Source organism: Heloderma suspectum, chromosome 2 (assembly GCF_057233095.1).
Source record: "Heloderma suspectum isolate Gila_16-S chromosome 2, 16-S_ref, whole genome shotgun sequence".
Classification (NCBI taxonomy): domain Eukaryota; kingdom Metazoa; phylum Chordata; class Lepidosauria; order Squamata; family Helodermatidae; genus Heloderma; species Heloderma suspectum.
Window position 1 is genome coordinate 225890690 of NC_139459.1, and position 17484 is coordinate 225908173.

General features: G+C 42.1%; 1 protein-coding gene across 12 annotated transcripts in view; it reads left to right on the forward strand.

Moving 5' to 3' along the window:
- Window positions 1-17484, forward strand: part of MAP2K4 (mitogen-activated protein kinase kinase 4) — an 83004-nt gene that overhangs the window by 46040 nt on the left and 19480 nt on the right. For all 12 annotated transcript variants that reach the window (XR_014788317.1, XR_014788319.1, XR_014788318.1 and 9 more), the window contains 7 exons: window positions 3700-3819; window positions 5668-5787; window positions 7578-7629; window positions 8567-8694; window positions 12443-12520; window positions 14368-14516; window positions 17395-17440. Coding sequence is in view for 8 of the 12 variants with exons in the window: in XM_084838310.1 (XP_084694436.1) it covers window positions 3700-3819; window positions 5668-5787; window positions 7578-7629; window positions 8567-8694; window positions 12443-12520; window positions 14368-14516; window positions 17395-17440 (693 nt within the window). In the remaining 4 variants the exon portion in view is untranslated. The remainder of the gene's footprint in view (window positions 1-3699; window positions 3820-5667; window positions 5788-7577; window positions 7630-8566; window positions 8695-12442; window positions 12521-14367; window positions 14517-17394; window positions 17441-17484) is intronic.

The window sequence follows — 17484 nt, forward strand, 5'->3', positions numbered from 1 at the left end:
ACTGTCCCAACTGTCAACATGTAGACATCCATAACAGGGGCAGACTATTGTTACTATATAAATGGGTGTGTGTTTTTGGTGTGAATGCCTGGGGCCAAACTACATGTTAATGTTAAAATCGTAATTAATTAATCTGTTTGAAATTTGCAAAATCACTTTCTTAAGAAAAGACCACCACCACCACCACCCTTTGGATCAGGACTGTGAGGAAGGGGTTTAGTCTTTGCCTCCACACTATTTCTACCTAGAAGAATGAAGTATTCTATTTGCCATGAAGGTTGGCAAAATAACGAGAGGAGTCTGCAAGAAAACAGTGTAGGGTAGAAAGTTAAACCTCCCAGCCCCCACCTGGCATCTGTGTGGTTCTGATATGGATTGGGGGTCCTGTAGCTGCTTTTTCCCAAGAAAGAGACACAACCCCTTCTAAACATGTTCGTTAAGAATACTTTTAACGTAGCTTGTAGTTTGCCCCTTGGTGACAGATCAGTTACAAATCTGTCAAACCCTTTGTACCATAGAATGACTGTCAGATGGGTTCCAACCAGTGACCTAGAGGTGAAAGGTTCTATCCCTTGTTTCCTGCTGTTATGAGCTATCTGCTCACTTCAGCTGTTGCGTTGCCCTCTTCATGTCTGCCCATAATTGTAGGCTTGGATTATTGGATTCCTGCATAATTTGCTCTTTTAGTTAGCAAATTTAGAGATAAAGGTGCTTCATTGCTTTTTACCAGCCTTTTACCAGCTTTGGCTAGTTCGCCAACTGCAGCCTCTCCGGGACAGGGATAGCTTGGCCACAGTGGTACAGGCACTAGTAACCTCAAGACTAGATTACTGCAATGTGCTCTATGTGGGGCTGCCCTTAAGGCTGGTCCGGAAGCTGGAAGAACACAGCAGCTCGGCTGTTGTTAGGAGCTGCCCTTTTCCAGCATGTAACTCCTTTGCTGAGGGAACTGCACTGGCTGCCTATTCGCTACTGGGCCAAGTTTAAGGTTTTAGTACTAGTGTACAAAGCCCTAAACAAATTGGAACCAGGATACCTGAGAGAGTGCCTTCTTCCTTACCAACCTGCCTGGTCACCAAGGTAATTGGAGGGCTTGCTCCTGGTGGTTCCACATGGACCCATGACCTGATCAGAGTCCACCAGGAGAACAGCCTTCAGCATGGCGGCCCCCTTTCTTTGGAATTCCCTGCCCCTGGAGGTAAGGCAGGCACCAAGACTGTGTTGTTTCCTGCACCTCCTGAAAATAGCACTGGTCCAGGAGGCATTCCTTAATGGACCAGTTGCAGTTTTTATTGGCATTCTGTTTTTAAACAAGTATCATTATAATGTGGTGTTTTTAATCTTATTCTTTTACTGTTTCATTCTTTGTGTTCACCGCTCCGAAATCTGTTCTAGATATGGAGCAGTATATAAATATTGTAAATAAATAAATAAATAAACTGCCTTGAACGGTTACCAGTCTGTGTTGAAACTTGTTAAAATATTAAAGTTGTATGGTAGAGGTGAGATTTCCAGTATGACAGTGCAGATGAATGCAATTTCAAATTGTAGCTTTGAATTATGTAATCACTGATTAGTTCTCCATTACTACAGTCTAGGGGACCTGATCTGAAAAAATATTACTACCAACACCAAGAGGACAGACAAATTGTGGTCTCTGATAAAAGAAGGGAGTATTCATAGTACTAAGAAATGGATTGTCCCTAATGATAACATAAATACTTGTGCCAGAGAAGGACATTTCATGAAGGATATAGTTACCCCTGCATATTCTGGAGCAAGGGAAATGATCTTAATACTTAGAAGGGGGGGTGGTAATGTTGCCATCTGTAGCTGCTGCCGAAACAATTTTCATTCCCCTTAATACCATCTCCTAGCATGAATTCATCTGCATCACAAGAGCAGGTTGTGTTGGGATTGCATGACATATGCCTACAATATGTTCTCATCTCAGATATCTTGTAAAGTACTTGCATTTAGCCTTGCACAAGTTTCATTGGTAAAAAGACACCATATAGAGCTCCACTGACTTTGGTTTCTATATACTACATTTTTTTAATACAGTGATAATTTTGTCTCCTCTCCTGCCCTCACAGACCTGGTTTGTATGATACAGCACAGCTCGTTGTGGGTTATTTAAGCCACGACGAGCTGCAGCACCCGCAGGCACCAATTTCCATATCCAGTCCCTGCTTGGTATGAACCCAGAAAGCAGGGTTATATGAGGGTTAAACAACCCTCCCATAACCCATAGTCTGTTCTAGGGTTATGTGAAGATTGTTTAACCCTCACATAACCTACGGTTGCCAGGTTTGTATGACATGACAACCCCTGAGTGGGGGTTGGATATAAAAAATGGTGGCCGCATATGCCACAGCCTCACCGTGGGTTAAATAACCCACAGTTGGCTGTTGTGTCATGAGAACCGGCCCTCTGTCTGTTCAGGAAATGGTGTAATTTTCCCTGCATGTAAGATTACAGGGAAAAATGTACTGAGTAGTTATTTTCAACTCTACTGATCGTGACAGAAAACCCATATTATATGCTGTTTGAAATCACTGTTTAAGTCAAGATCAATTCATTTCCCCAAAGGATAAATGAGTGCACTTGTCTCCGTTGGGTGACATTTCTTTGCTAAATTGTGTGATTAAAATCACTTGCATTTCATTTATCTTTCAAAATATATTATGAAAACATTTGCAAGAGCTGCTGTTCACTGGAGAAAGAGGTGCTGTTAGCCAAGAGCAGCTGAAGTTTCCTTTTTGTCTGGCACAAACCACATCATACCCCGTAGTGCAAAGGTGGACAACCTGTGGGCCCCCAGATGCTTTGGCCTACAACTCCCCATCATCCTTCACTGTTGGCTTTCCTGGCTAGGGCTGATGGGAGTTGTGGACCAAAACATCTGGAAGGACACTAGGAATCTTGTCTACCTTACTTGATAGCATAAATTACTCAGGTTTCCCAGTATTTAGTATTTTATTTATACATGAAACATATCAGTCTCCTTTCTGTCCTCTTTAAAGTGATCAGTTATTAGAATATTTAATATTTCAGATTCATTCAGCTGACTTAGTTCTCAGACATTCAAACTTGCACCACTTTGTTACACCCTGCAATATTGTATTGTATGGCTTGTTATTGATATTGTATCAATAACAATCAATATTGTATGGCTTGTTATTGATCAATCGCTTGATGTTCTGTTGCTTGGGTGAAGTGTAATGAAGAAGCTTCTGTGCCGCTACTATGAAAAGGAAGGAACATTTGGAGCAAATGGCTGCATGGTCTGTGGCTGCATGGCTTCCCAGCTCTCTGTCAGCGGGTCAAAGCTGCTCTCTCCTTTTCATCTGGCAGTTGGCAATGAAAGAACATGTTGTAACACCCCACTGATCTGTTAGCAAGGCATTGTTGTATCAAGATAAATGACCTTTTAAACTAATGGTGGTTTGTTACTGTGTTGTTATCACTATTTCAGGAATTAAGTGCTAATCAGAATGTGTTCAATTTGATTCGCTTAAAGCAACTAGTTACATTCCATTCTGTTGGATTAAAGACTTCGGCAAGCTAGAATTTTCTCCTGGTTGAGAACATTTGAAGTTGATATAAATATCCATTTATAGTATATCACTGCCTAGCAGTGACTTATTGTCACTTCCTTCGTTAATGATAATCTCTCTTTCCCTCTTATTCTTTCAGAGGATTCGGTCAACGGTGGATGAAAAGGAACAGAAACAGCTTTTAATGGATTTAGATGTAGTTATGCGAAGTAGTGACTGCCCATATATTGTTCAGTTTTATGGAGCACTCTTCAGAGAGGTGGGCACTCAGAATTTGCTTAATTTGTAAAATATTATTTAGTTAATGCGTCTCAGAAATGTTTAGCTGGAAAAGAAATGTAGTAGTTGAAGGGCAAGCAGTTGGCAATTTCCTGGTTAAACTATGTTAGTGGGGGAGAAGCAGATAAAGGAAATGTTATTGCTGTACCAGCTCTAAGAGTTGACTTCAAGAAAGCTACTTCAAGAAAGCCTATTTTCAGTTGTTTTATCAATAAGGTTCATTATGATCTTATGCTCTACAGCTGTGATTATTAAACTTTCTGCCTTTTATTACATAACATTTCTATCCCATCCTTTGTCCAAGGAGCTCAGGATGGTGTACATGGTTCTTCCTCTCCCCCCCACCCCATTTTATCACAAATGTTCTGTGCAGCAGGTTAGACTAAGTGATGCTAACTGACCCATGGTCACCCAGTGAGCTCCATGGATGAGCGGGTACTTGAAACCTGGTCTTCCTGGTTGTAGCAGGAAGCAAATTCTATTGTTTGACTATGCGCTGTGTGAAGAACTACTTCCTTTTATCTGGCCTGAATCTCCTACCAATCAGCTTCATGGGATGAGTCTGTGTTCTCGTTTTATGAGAGCGGGAGAAAAATGTCTCCCTATCCACATTCTCCACACCATGCTTAATTTTATACACCTCTAACATGTCTCCCCTTACTCGCTTTTTTTCCAGGCTAAACAATCCCAGTTGTTGCAACCTTCCCTTATAGGAGAGTTGCTCCAGCCCTTTGAACATTTTAGTCGCCCTTTTCTGCACTTTTTCTAGCTCTACAATATCTTTGTTTAGGTGCAGTGACCAGAACGGTACACAGTATTCTAAGTGTGGTCGCACCATAGATTTGTATAAGGGCGGTATGATCTTGGCAGTTTTATTCTCAGTTCCTTTCCTAATTATGCTTACATAGAGTTTGCCTTTTTTAGAGCAGCTGCACACTGGGTTGACATTTTCATCAAGCTGTCCGTCACACAGTGACTGGTCCAGAGTCACCCGGTGAGATTCATGGCTGAGTGGAGACTTGAACCAGGGCTTCCCAGTCCAACACTCTAAACACTACATCACACAGGAACACAATGCCTTTGATTTTGGGGAATCTCCCCCTTTCCCCCACACCACAGCCCAGCCCATTCAGCAGGGTCCCCTAATCCTCTTTATAGCACTGGGAAGAGGAGAGCTGAAGGGGCTGCCATAGAGAGGATGGGGTGGGGAAGTCTACTTCAGCCATCCCGTATCCATGTGCCTAAATCTGGATCCAGTCCAAATATGAAAATGTAAAGAATATTATATATATGGTTGTTTACATAAGGTTAATGACAAGCTTTATGAGAGAGTATGATAAATTGGACCCATAGCAATTTGTTTGTTTGGCAGCTTGTGTAGAACAAGGCAAGAACCTGAGATCTGGTTATAGGAAACTGGTTACACATGTTGGAAGGCTGAAGGAATCACAAGGCAATTAGCTTGGTATCAGTAGCTGGCTGTATGTTGCTAGAAAGTTATTTACAAATGTCTGAAAGATACATTTTAGAATAGGCAATTGTTGTTATAAGAAAGTGACATATGCAGCGCAACTCAAATGTCATCTTGTTAATTAGACCAGTTGCCATTTGATAAAAGAGGAAGCAGAATGTTTTGTCAGGCTGAATGACTTTAAATTTGTTCACAGAAAGGTGTCCGCCTTAGTGAGTCAGGATTTGCACTAACGCGTATGTGCATGCCTACTATCTCTTTCCATCACAACTCAGAAGGAGTTTCGCATTGAGCACCCCAGATATTTACTTCAGTTTGACAAAAATGTTTATTTATTTATTCATTTCTCTTTTTTAGGGTGACTGTTGGATCTGTATGGAGCTCATGTCTACCTCGTTTGATAAATTTTACAAATATGTATATAGTGTATTAGATGACGTTATTCCAGAAGAAATTCTAGGCAAAATCACTTTAGCTGTAAGTTTGCTTTGTATTTTCACTACCACCTTTTTTGTGCACTTCTGCTTTGCTTCCTAAATCCATGTTCTAAACAGGAGGTGATTTGGTGCATTTAGTCTTGTTGCTATTACAATATAATTAATTATCTGTTAATTATCTGCTGACTTCTTTAAAAATGGCTTATTCTGGGTTGCTAAGATGTGAAAGTCTAAACACATGCTTCAAAATTGGCATGCTTTATCTGTTTTCCTGTATGGTTAAGAACGAACATGATTAAAAAATTGGGTTGAAAAATTCTAAATGTCAAGTGTTTAGTGTTTTCTTGCCATGCTTTCCCTTTCCTCATTTAGACATTTAATACTTCAAGTTAAATCAGGCATAACTTAAAACATTTGGGAATATTCTCCTTCCTGACTAGTTGTTAATGTATGTAATGAGGGTGACCAAAATCAGGGGAAGGTTTGCCTTGGAAAGAATGAGTGATATGGGGTATGTGACTAAGTAGGGCAAGCTCAGAAATGTGAATGTCCTCTTTGTTTGAATTTAGCATATTGCACCCAGATGTGGGGGTGTCATCTTTGGTTTCTGTAGCTCAGTCATTGAATTATGATTCAAATGGCAAACCTGCCCAATGTCAAAAGAGAATGAAGCCACTTTTGGAGTGGGACTACCATGTGGCGCCATCAGTTCTTCCAACATAATGTTTGCTATGGTTGTCCTTTCTCTCCTAAGGTGCTACTTTGCTTTTCTTGCCAGCACAAGCTTTTTGACTCCATCTCCCAGTTCAATCTTTCGGATGGGCATCTCTTTGTCAGAGTAGGTGCTCCATATCCTTTGGGAAGTCTTGCTGCTACTTACTGTTAAGCATCTTCTGAAGAGGAAGGAACAGCAGGACTTGCCAAAGCAGAAAGAGAAGAGGAATCGAATTAGCTTCAATATTTGTTCCCTAGATTACAGGCAGATGAAAGATAATTGTGACACTGAAGTGTCTTTAGATCAGGCTGAATTCATTGTAGGAGCAGAGAAGGTAGCTACTCAGTAGTTGAGGACCTTTAGTGTATGGTTTAGTAATTGCATAGCAAATCTTTTTATAATCAAGTATTGCTTTATACTTGATTAACTTTAGACATGTAATGTGGGCTACAGCCCTGTGATTCCCCCTTTTCATTTTTTTGGTCTTGATAGACAGGAAGAAAATAAAAAGGGTAGATGGACAATGGCATCTATAGAAAAGATGGGCCCATGCTGCATGGGATGCACATAACCATTAGAAACCTTGGCTGCAGCCTGCCATGGGTGCCCAAGCCTCCAAATTCCTCCCATAATCCTGCTGCTCAGTGGGGAGTGGGATTGTGATGTGGAAGAGGTGTCCAGGAAGGGTGATTCCTGCTGAGAAAAGCGCCAATCAGCTGTGTGTGTCTGCATGGTTGTGATGGTGAGGATGGTGTGCAGGGATGACTCTCCATGTACACCATCCTTGCCATCACAATTGTGCTCCCCCAGACCTCTGAAAAGCTGGGGGAAGCACAATTTAAGTAGGGATATGGGAGAGTCACCTCTGTGCACCATCCCCCTCATCACAATCCTGGAGCAGCATTACTCCACTTAGCTGATAGGCACTGGGGAAGTATTAACTACACTGTATGTATATGTTACTGCTATTTGATGTTTGAAGGCATGGTTTTACATTCCTGCCTCATAAGCTTTCTGGGATACATCTTGGTTAACATTTACTGATTTTGAATTGTGTAATAACAGGACTTTTATTGTATATATTTCCTCCATAAAAATGTATGTTTCTCTCCCAGACTGTGAAAGCACTAAACCACTTAAAGGAAAACTTGAAGATCATTCACAGAGGTAGGCTTGTCTGGATTTGTCTTTTGTATAGAAAGGGCTAGGGTTCTTACTCTTAAAACTCTGGGCCTCTTCATGCAACGTCGCCACCACATGGGAGTCCTCTTGAAACATCTTCCTTGTTTCATCTTCCATTACCTCACCCCTCTGCAGTCCCTTGTACCCCTGAAAATCTTCTACAGAGGTTTGAGGAGCCTTCTGGAATAATGTGGGTGGTGGTGCTGGGGGTTGCAATGGGGAGGGGAAATCAGTAAAAATGGCCTCTCCCTCTCTTCCTCCAGCGGAAGCCTTTGCTGACTTGGAGTCTCTTCTGCAGAATGAAGGAACTCTTCTGTTTGCAGAACAGAACTCAGGATCTAACCTGCTGTATTTTAAGTGTTTATAGTTTATTTTGTAGTTTTAAACTATTATAAGCTGCCCCATATACTTTAGCTGTAGGACGAGCGGGATAGAAATTGTTTGAAATGTATAAAAATAATGTAGTTACAACTCATTTTTAACTACTTCTGAACATGTATACTCAGAAGTTCCACAAAGTTCAATGGGACTTGTAAATGATCTCAGGATTGCATACAAACATTTGTAAAAGGATAAGGACTGCTTTGGTGGTCAAACTACACCAGGAATAGACAGGGAATTGTGTCCCTCATGATTCTCCTGGATCTCTCAGCAGCTTTCAGTACCATTAGCCTTGGTATATTTCTTGACTGGGCTGGCATTTGGAGGCACTGTTTATAGTGGCTCTGGTCCTTCTTGGTGGGGGGATTTTAGAAGGTGCTCCTAGAGAACTCCTGTTTGAGGAAGAAGGTTTAGCATACATGTTGTCTTCAGTCCTGAGTTTATATCCTATGCTGTGTAGCTTTCAGCAATTTGAAACTGAAGTACTTTGCCTGCAGCTTACCTAATTAAATGTGTGTCTGTCTGTGTACCTCCCTTTCAGATATTAAACCTTCCAATATTCTTCTGGACAGAAACGGAAATATTAAACTCTGTGATTTCGGTATCAGTGGACAACTTGTAGACTCCATTGCCAAAACCAGAGATGCTGGGTGCAGGCCCTACATGGCAGTAAGTGGGATTTGAAAACTTACCTATGATGGGTGAGATGGAAATGGAAATTGGAGTCCTGTGGGTAGGATCCCATGGTGCCCTGCCACTAGCAGTGAGGGCCACCGGTTCCTCGTGCACAGGCGGCCCCTGCCACTGGCAGCAGTGATGTAGCACTTCCAGGAGCAAGCCCCTAGGTGACTGGAAACACAAGTTTCTGGGAGGGGCAGGTTGTGCGTTCCAGACACGTGTGTTTCTGGTCATTTGGTGGGAGGGACTGTGTGTGTGCCACTGCCACCAGGGCAGGCCATGCATGCACCGGGAACTAGTGGTGCTCACTGCTAGCAGAAGGGCATCATTGGATCCTATCCTATGTTTCACTCCCCCTTTTGTGCAGATTGAAGCTAAATATCCAGTAGCTTCATTCTAAGCCAGCCTGGAGTTGGCTAACCAGTTGCCAGATTAAAAATTCTGATCTTCTGGCATCCTTGGCAGAGAAGACAAGGATTGTTCAAGGCAGGGTGCCTGCGTCCTACATACATATTTTATTATGTATCTTATTTAATACGTTTTTACCCTGCCTTTCAGTTCAGAGAATTTTCAAGATGGCTTCCAACTATAAAGTGAAACAATAATAACAGAGATAAAATCACAATAAAAAGGAATGGAATACAGCCAACAGAAAAACACATGAAAACAGACAGCAGCAATAAAACACAAAAATTGTCCTCAATAAACCCCTTCTGTGATGTAGCTTTATATAATAAGTCACAAGATTGAAAATGGCTCTAAGTCAAAGGGCTTAGTCTTTCCTCAAAAGGACAGATGTGAGATTGAAGTTGAGCATCCAGATATTTGGGTGACGACAATGCTCATTGGATGGTATCACATAATTTCAACCAAGAACAGTGTCTAGCTGAGCTGAGTACTGGTTGCACGTGGCAGCGACAAGCAGTCCTTGCTTTGAAAAGATGGCATCGGGATGAAGGAGAAACACTTAGTACAGGGTACAGGATTCAAGAGAATCTACCATAAGAACAGGAAGGGACTGCAGCCATGACTTGTCAGTGTATTAATTTATGCAAACGCATGAAGATCCATTCAGATGTATGCATTCCTGCTGTGGAAGCTAGAAAATGAGATGAAGAACGACGACAGTCCGACATTCTGTCTGCTTCACACTCAGTTGTCTTGGAACCTACAATCAGAATGGCAGCAAGGCACTAGAAAAGCAGTCAGTTGTTAATTATGGCATCTCCATGTGGTTGGGTGAAACGTTGTTCCAGCATCTAGAAGCATTCTCTGCACAGTAGTAGCCCAAGAGATTTTCTTATTTGTGGTAAAATCTTAATTGCTCTCATAGTAACCCACTCCCTTGATAAACTAATGCAGGGTTTGGAAAAGAGACCTGAAACAAATCCCTTTTGGGGTGGCTCATTACTGCTAAGCAAAAGTAGAAATGATTATCAGGAGGCAGCTGCCTGGGTGTCCTTGTAGGGGCAGCTGGAATATTAAGTACGTGTGAATTGCACATTGTCTAGCAATTAGAATGCTGAGGGAGGGGGGACATCCTTGTTCTTCTTTGGGAGCAACAAATCACAATTCTGTTGATCTGATACAGACAGCAGAGGGAATTCTGAGATGCCTGAGCTCTGAGCAGACCCTTCCTGGCCAGAGCATGCCATTGACACCACTCATATCTGTGAATGGCTGAGGCTGAAATCATACTTCTGTTGCACAAGCGAAAAACATCACTGAGGTTCACCTGATGTGGGGCTTCTCCCATCTAATTTTAGCACATTACATCACTTCATGCCCAGTGTTGAACAGCCTATGTTGCAGTAATCAAATCATACTCATGCTTTAGTAACCTGGCTCCTCTACTGGTGAAGGAATTGGAAGCATTCTTTTCCTGTGCATTTGCATTTAGATGGTCATTTTCAGGAGGGATGTATAATGAGCTAGTAAGACCCTCTGGGTCCCACCAGTGCTTTTCCTAGAAAGAAATGGGGTAGGGGGAGAGGGAGAGCATTTTTTTTTTCAGACTCTGAAGTCTTACCAGACGTTATTACTATGCAAAGATACAGGCAAGCTGAGAGCAGACAGACCTACCAGGTGAATTAAGGCTGAGAACTACCCAGTAATGTTCTGTTGATATAGGTTCTTCTTTATAGTCTAGATCAGTAAAGTACAGTGCAGACTCCCAAATGTGCTAAAAGAGTTAGTGGTCAAAGAGATATATCATATATTGACACTTAAATAATAACAAGCAGTTGGTCACACTTGATTTCTGAGTCTATGGAGCCTTTTGTAATTTGTTCTTAACTAGGTGCATCACATTTTAAAGGAGAAGTGATGTGAGATTCAAACCCACAGACTGTGGAAAACAAAACACATTCTTGCAGGAATGCTGGCATCGGCCAAAGAAGATTTAACTTACATTATGACATTAGTAGCAGATATTTGCCAGACAAGTTAATTTGCTCTTTGTGCAGCTGTTCTGTGGACAGAACCACTACAAAAAAATTTAATATTATATTAATATAATACAATTTCAAGAACTTCACAAATAAAATATGATAATATAAGTATATTTTATATATTTGTTAGTCTTTAAGGTGCCACAAGACCATTTTTTTTTAATTATCAAGTACTTGTAGTATATAATAATTGTCCATGGCTCTCAAATGGGGGAGCTGTAGGATCCAGCTGTCATGAAGAACAGACTTCCATACTACTCTTCAGATATGACTAACTGATGTACAGAGATCCCTGTCCTGACTCCTGATAGCATATTACAACCTGTAGTGGGGAAGTTATGATGAGAAGATTCCCTTAGCTAGAAGTAACATTAAATTGCCCTCGTTATGAATCATGTTCAGTCAGAGCAGTGTGTGTATTCTCCCATTTCATGATTGCTCCACGAAACCATGGAATGTGGTGTTGGACATAGAATTCAGCATTATTGGAATCCCTCCTTCCATTTGAAAAACGGTGCATTTCTAGATTTAAAGCTGTTAGGATAGGCTTGAAAATCAGGCGATACCTGGTAAAGTCTTAGGAGCCAGGATTGTGGTAGACAGTAGAGGTTGGGGACTGAGTGCCAAATTACACATTATGATAAACATGTTGTTGTTCTTGTTGAAAAAATAAACTGGTTAAATTGGCCACTGTTGTTTTGAAGAAAAAGCAGCTGCAGTGCCCTGGTCCAGAACATGCTCCTGAACAGGGTCAGAACCCCACACCGGTCTCCTGCCATAATACCCCTGCCAGCTGCTATTTGTCCCCAGAGGTGCTATTTGCAGGAAACAGTTCCTTCAGGGGCAGATAGGAGCAAAAGGAGGGGAGTTTTCAGCAGGAAACTAGTCCCTGATTCAGATCAGGAGTATGTTGTAGATGGGGGTCCCATAATTGCTTTTTACTTCAAAATAAAAGTGGCCACATTTTAAGAAGCGTGCTTATGAAAGCATGTAGTTTGGCTGGAGAAGACTTGTAGTGGGGCTTCTTGCACCGATAGTTGATGTATTTATGCATTATGCAAAATAATCAAATGTATCCAAATTGGCCTAATTTGCGCAATTCATAGAGTGCCCAGAACATGGGTTACACAGCTGCAGAATTCCAATTTGTTTTAAGCAGTGCATATAGACAGCCCTGCATTAGGGCTCTGATTAGGGAGGGGACTGTTAGATGAATCTCTACCCTTGTAACACTGCTTGTAATTCCTCTTCTTTTTCTTATATATCCGGCATTTCTCTTCTTATTTCAGCCAGAAAGGATAGACCCCAGTGCATCCAGGCAAGGATATGATGTCCGCTCTGATGTCTGGAGCTTAGGGATTACTTTGGTAAGTGAAAAACATTTAGGGCTTTGCATGCTGCTTCAACTAAGACCCTAAAGCTGCTTGTGAAGCAGCAGAAGGACTTGGGGGATGGAAAAGCTAGACTGACATTACTCTTGTGGATATGTGCACTGTCACGGGAGCGGCACGGCCTACCTGAATGCCAGGCCTGGCCTTGCTTTGCCCTGCGGTGTACTTTGGGCTTCGTTGACTCCTTTTTATGAGCAGTGACTGTGCTCAGTCACTAGGGGGCAGCAATGCATGGCAAACTGGAAAAGAACTGCCTTGCTCTGAGCTAGCGCAGCTTGCCTTTGGCCTCCCCACAGACACAAGGAAAGCCCAGCGATCTTAAATGTGGCCCACTCAAGAAAGCAGTTTAATGTGAATGGAGAAGGACATACCTGTCTGCACCGAGACAGACGCATTGAAACCAGGGGTATTTGACCTGGGCCTAATCAGGGCCAGCCTCAGATTTGAAGGAACCCTGGGAAAGGAGCCCTCTCATGCCCTCCTCCCTCAGCACCACTCTGGTGAGCCCCTCCAAGGCAAACCTATCATGAGGCAGAGGGGTGGGCGGCAGCAAGACACCAGTACAGCTCTAGCTGCCCAGTACTCCAGCGGCACAGCCACCATCTTCATTTCCCCAGAATGCCACTGGGTCCTGTTCCCAACATACACTTTGTAGGGGCCCAGCGGGGCCTTTGACCCCTGCATTTGCCTGACCATACAGTGTGCTGATGCCAGATGTGGGCCCAATCTGATGCTTCTACATAGAAAGATGTAAATAACCTAGTAATAATTGAGTGGCTCATATAGTGCTGGCTTCTTTCATCCTTGAAAGTTAGGGGAGCAGGAACAACATGTATCGAAAACAGGAGCCATGTCTGCTCTTTTCCCTCTAAATCATGGATGTGCAAACATGCATAATGATGGAACACAGAAAGGAGAGTAAGTCACTGGAGGACTGCCCTTCTCCTTGGCCACTTATTACTAGGCAGAATCTTCTATCAGTACCTTATACCCACTACAGTGTCGTTTATGTTAGTCATTGGTACTGTACAACCTGGTTTGCGTAATAGGGCAGGCTCATCATGGGTTATTTAACCCACAATGAGCTGTGGAGTGCACGGCCGCCATTTTGAATATGCAACCCCTGATCAGGCCAACTCCTGGGGTTGTGGCGTGTTGTGCAAATGTGGCCATCATGGGTTATTCAGTCAATAGTATGGTTATGTGAGGGTTGTTTAACCCTTGAATAACCCACAATGGCCCGGTTTGCACAACATGGCACAAACCCCAGTTGGGGGTTGCATATTCAAAATGGCAGCTGCATGCACTGCAGCTCACTGTGGCTTTAATAACCCACTGTGTTGTGCAAACTGGCCCTATGTATTGCACACACTAGAACCTATGGTCATATCTTGAAGTGAGCTACAGTGGCTTCTGCTAAAATGGTCATTTCCATGAATGTGTATTTGTTTTATATTTTAAAAGATATAGTATACTACACTTCCTTTGAAGTAATGTCAAAGGATAGTTGAAATTTAGAAACCACTACAAAAAACAAACTTTAAAAACCACTACAAAAAGCAAACTGTCAGCAATCCAATCAGAAAGCAGCAGTATCACTGCAGATGCTAAGCTAAGTTACTTGTCCTCTGAGCTGCTGGGATGTTCACTGTAATCGTAACAGAACATTTCCATATATCTCTTTTTTAACCTATATGGGCTTGGGCATATGCTCAATAAGGAAAAGTCACTCCTTCAGTGCTTTCCTGGAATTGGTGTAATGTTCTAACACCCTATCCACTGTGAACTTTACTAATCTAGCCCATTTTTTTTCTTTGATGTAGTATGAGCTGGCCACAGGACGGTTCCCCTATCCCAAATGGAATAGTGTATTTGATCAGCTAACACAAGTAGTCAAGGGAGATCCTCCACAGCTGAGTAACTCAGAGGAACGAGAATTTTCTCCAAGTTTTATCAACTTTGTCAACTTGTGGTGAGTATGCCTCACTCTGGGTCTGTTCTGGGCATTGGAGGCAAGTAACTGGTTCAGGCTGGGGCTTCCCACTCTGTTGCAGGGCATGTGGCATACGGCAGCAGCATCAGAGAATTTCCATGTTGTTGGAAACAGTGTATGTTTCCTTCATGGAAGAGCCTGGCAATGGGACGGAAAATTTGTGTGTGCTGGAGAAAACAATAGTGTGCACAGTGACCTGTGGGCCTTAAATTGCTACCACCTTTTATTTATTATTATTTGTTTATTTTATTTACAGTATTCATATGCCACCCCATACCATACTGGGTATGATATGCCACCCTATTTGTATGCCACCCCATACTGTGGACAACTTAAAATAAACAAAGTTTAGATACAATATAGAAAATCAAACCACAAAATCAAAGCAACATAAAGTTCAAGAAACAAAACTCACAGCAACACCAACATTAAAACTAGAGATTTTAAAAAGGAGAGGCCCAGACTACATGAGTTACGTAAAAGACCTGGGTAATCAGAAAGGTTTTCATCTGGCGCTAAAAGGGCCAGAGGGATAGCAACAGGCAAACCTCTCTGGGAAGGCTGTTCCACGACTGGAACAACCTTCGGGTGCCACTACTGAAAAGACCCTCTCCCTCTTCCTGCATGTGTGATTGAAGTGGTGATTTGGACATGTCCTGCCCAAGGTCTTGGTTCATTGCCAGTCTCATATTCAACAAGTAGCAGTGAGCAAAGTAGAGATGGCAGGGAGGTCTCTCTTGTAGACTTCTATAGCAAGGCCTTTTGTAACTCCTAATTATACTCTGGAGATCTCTATTTGAAGGCTCCAGTGAATGTCCAGGACAGCTAGACTGGTGGGGACGAGGGAGAGGGCCTTCTCTGTGGTGGCCCCCACTCTGTGGAACTCCCTCCCTAGGGAACTCCATCATGCCCCCTCTTTAATGAGCTTCTGTCGTGCATTAAAAACGTGGTTGTTCAGGCAGGCATTTGGGGTGGGTTAGGGTATTTAAAAAAAAAAAATTATGGTAAAATTTTATTCTTTTAAATTGTTTTATGGTGGGTTGTACATCGCCCAGAGTGGCTGGGTGACCAGTCAGATGGGCGATTAATAAATTTAATAAATAAATAAATAAATGAGACCGCTTACTTTGGCATTGCCTCCTTGGTGTATACTAGATAGAGTAGTAGGGCACCAATAGCATCAAATAGGGTCCACATCACTCTACTTCCTACTGCTGGGAATTCTCAAAGCTACAATTACGTAGTTGTAATTTAAATGTATGTCTCTGGCTGCGTTTGCCACATTGCAGTATAATTATTACATTGCACTGTGGACAAAATGAGTGGATCTGAGTCAGTTGCTCTTGTTGCAGTTAGCACATCAGAAGGGGCTCATTATTTGGACAGCATATCAGCACATAGAATATTGATCTACATCAGTGCTAACTTGGAGCAATACAGGAGCTAGAGCTTGTAAAGATATCTTCAAGATGAAACAATTGCTCTTGAGTCTCTGGTGTAAAAGAGAAAGCAGAAAAGAGATATTTTTAAGAAGAATTGGCATTCTGGCCAATGCAGGTTTTGCCAGCTGGTTAAAGCGAGAGCCACTTCAAGCCTTGTTTGAAAACTTCCTCAGACTGTCTTCCCAAATCATGCTTCAAAAGCAACATAGACCTGGTTTGCATGTAACGACAGCCCAGAGTATGGGTTGAGTATGGGTTGTTGTTGAATCATGGGTTGTCATTACGTGTGAACCCTGCACTATGGTCTAACTATGTATTGTAAACCATGAACAACCCAGAGTTCACAATCCAACAACAAACCATGGATTCTTGCCCTGCGTTGTTCATGGTTAACAACCCATACTTAAACCATAGTGCAGGGTTCGCACATAACGACAACCCATGATTCAACAACAACCCCACAATTCCAATGGCAACCCGTACTCTGGGTTGTTGTTACGTGTGAACCAGGCTGCATTTAATCAGAGATGAATGAGCTTCTTGCAGCTGCATGCAGCCACTTCACTTCTTCCTTTGCTCAAGTGGGGAAACAAATCAGGAAGCAGCAGTTAACCATAGTTTCTCATTACATCTGAGCAGGAACTATGGTTACTGGTCTCCAGAAAGCCACGACAAACTTCGATACAAGTTGGTATGGAAGCCAACTTTCAACCATGGCTTCATATTCTGGCTTGGTTGGAAGCCATAAACCAGTTCCCCAGTTTGGACAGTTGGTTTCCCTGCTTTCAGCTTCCTAGTTTGTTTCCCTGCTTGCACTAAGGGAAGGTACAGGAGGTTCATTCCTGTCTTGGCTTATTAAGCCAAGATTTGATCATCCAAATACAGCCATCGTGTAGATTTGCTGCCACCCTAAAAGGGTTAGGATTTAATTATGCAGAGGCTTTGGGAAGGAAGGAAAAATGGTCTTTTATGAATGCTATGGAATATACTGAGAGGCTCTGTACTTCCTGTGTCCACAATTTCTATACTGCCCAGAGAACTTCAGCTACTGGGTGGCATAGAAATGTAATAATTCAATTATATAAATAAATACATATTAAAACAAGCAAGATAGAGATGGAGTGAAAGGCCAATTCATAGATTACAACTTGAGTGTTGTTGATTGTATTGGGCATTTTCATGGTTACCTACAAACTAAGAACAGTCTTAGGATTCCCACTAACATACAAGTAGGACATAAATAGGTGAAAGTACAAAGGTAACTGCCTTTGTATACATTGGTGAATTTACAAATGTATAATCATAATCAGTAAAATTGAATTACCAATTCCCTTAACTTGTGCTGTCCAACATTGAACTTCAGATGTTTTTCAACAAATATCGTTCCTTCCTAACCTCCTTACTGATCTTTTTAGCCTTACAAAGGATGAGTCCAAAAGGCCAAAGTATAAGGAGCTTCTGGTGAGTATGGGGAAATACATGAATGCATGGGGCTAGGTTTGGCT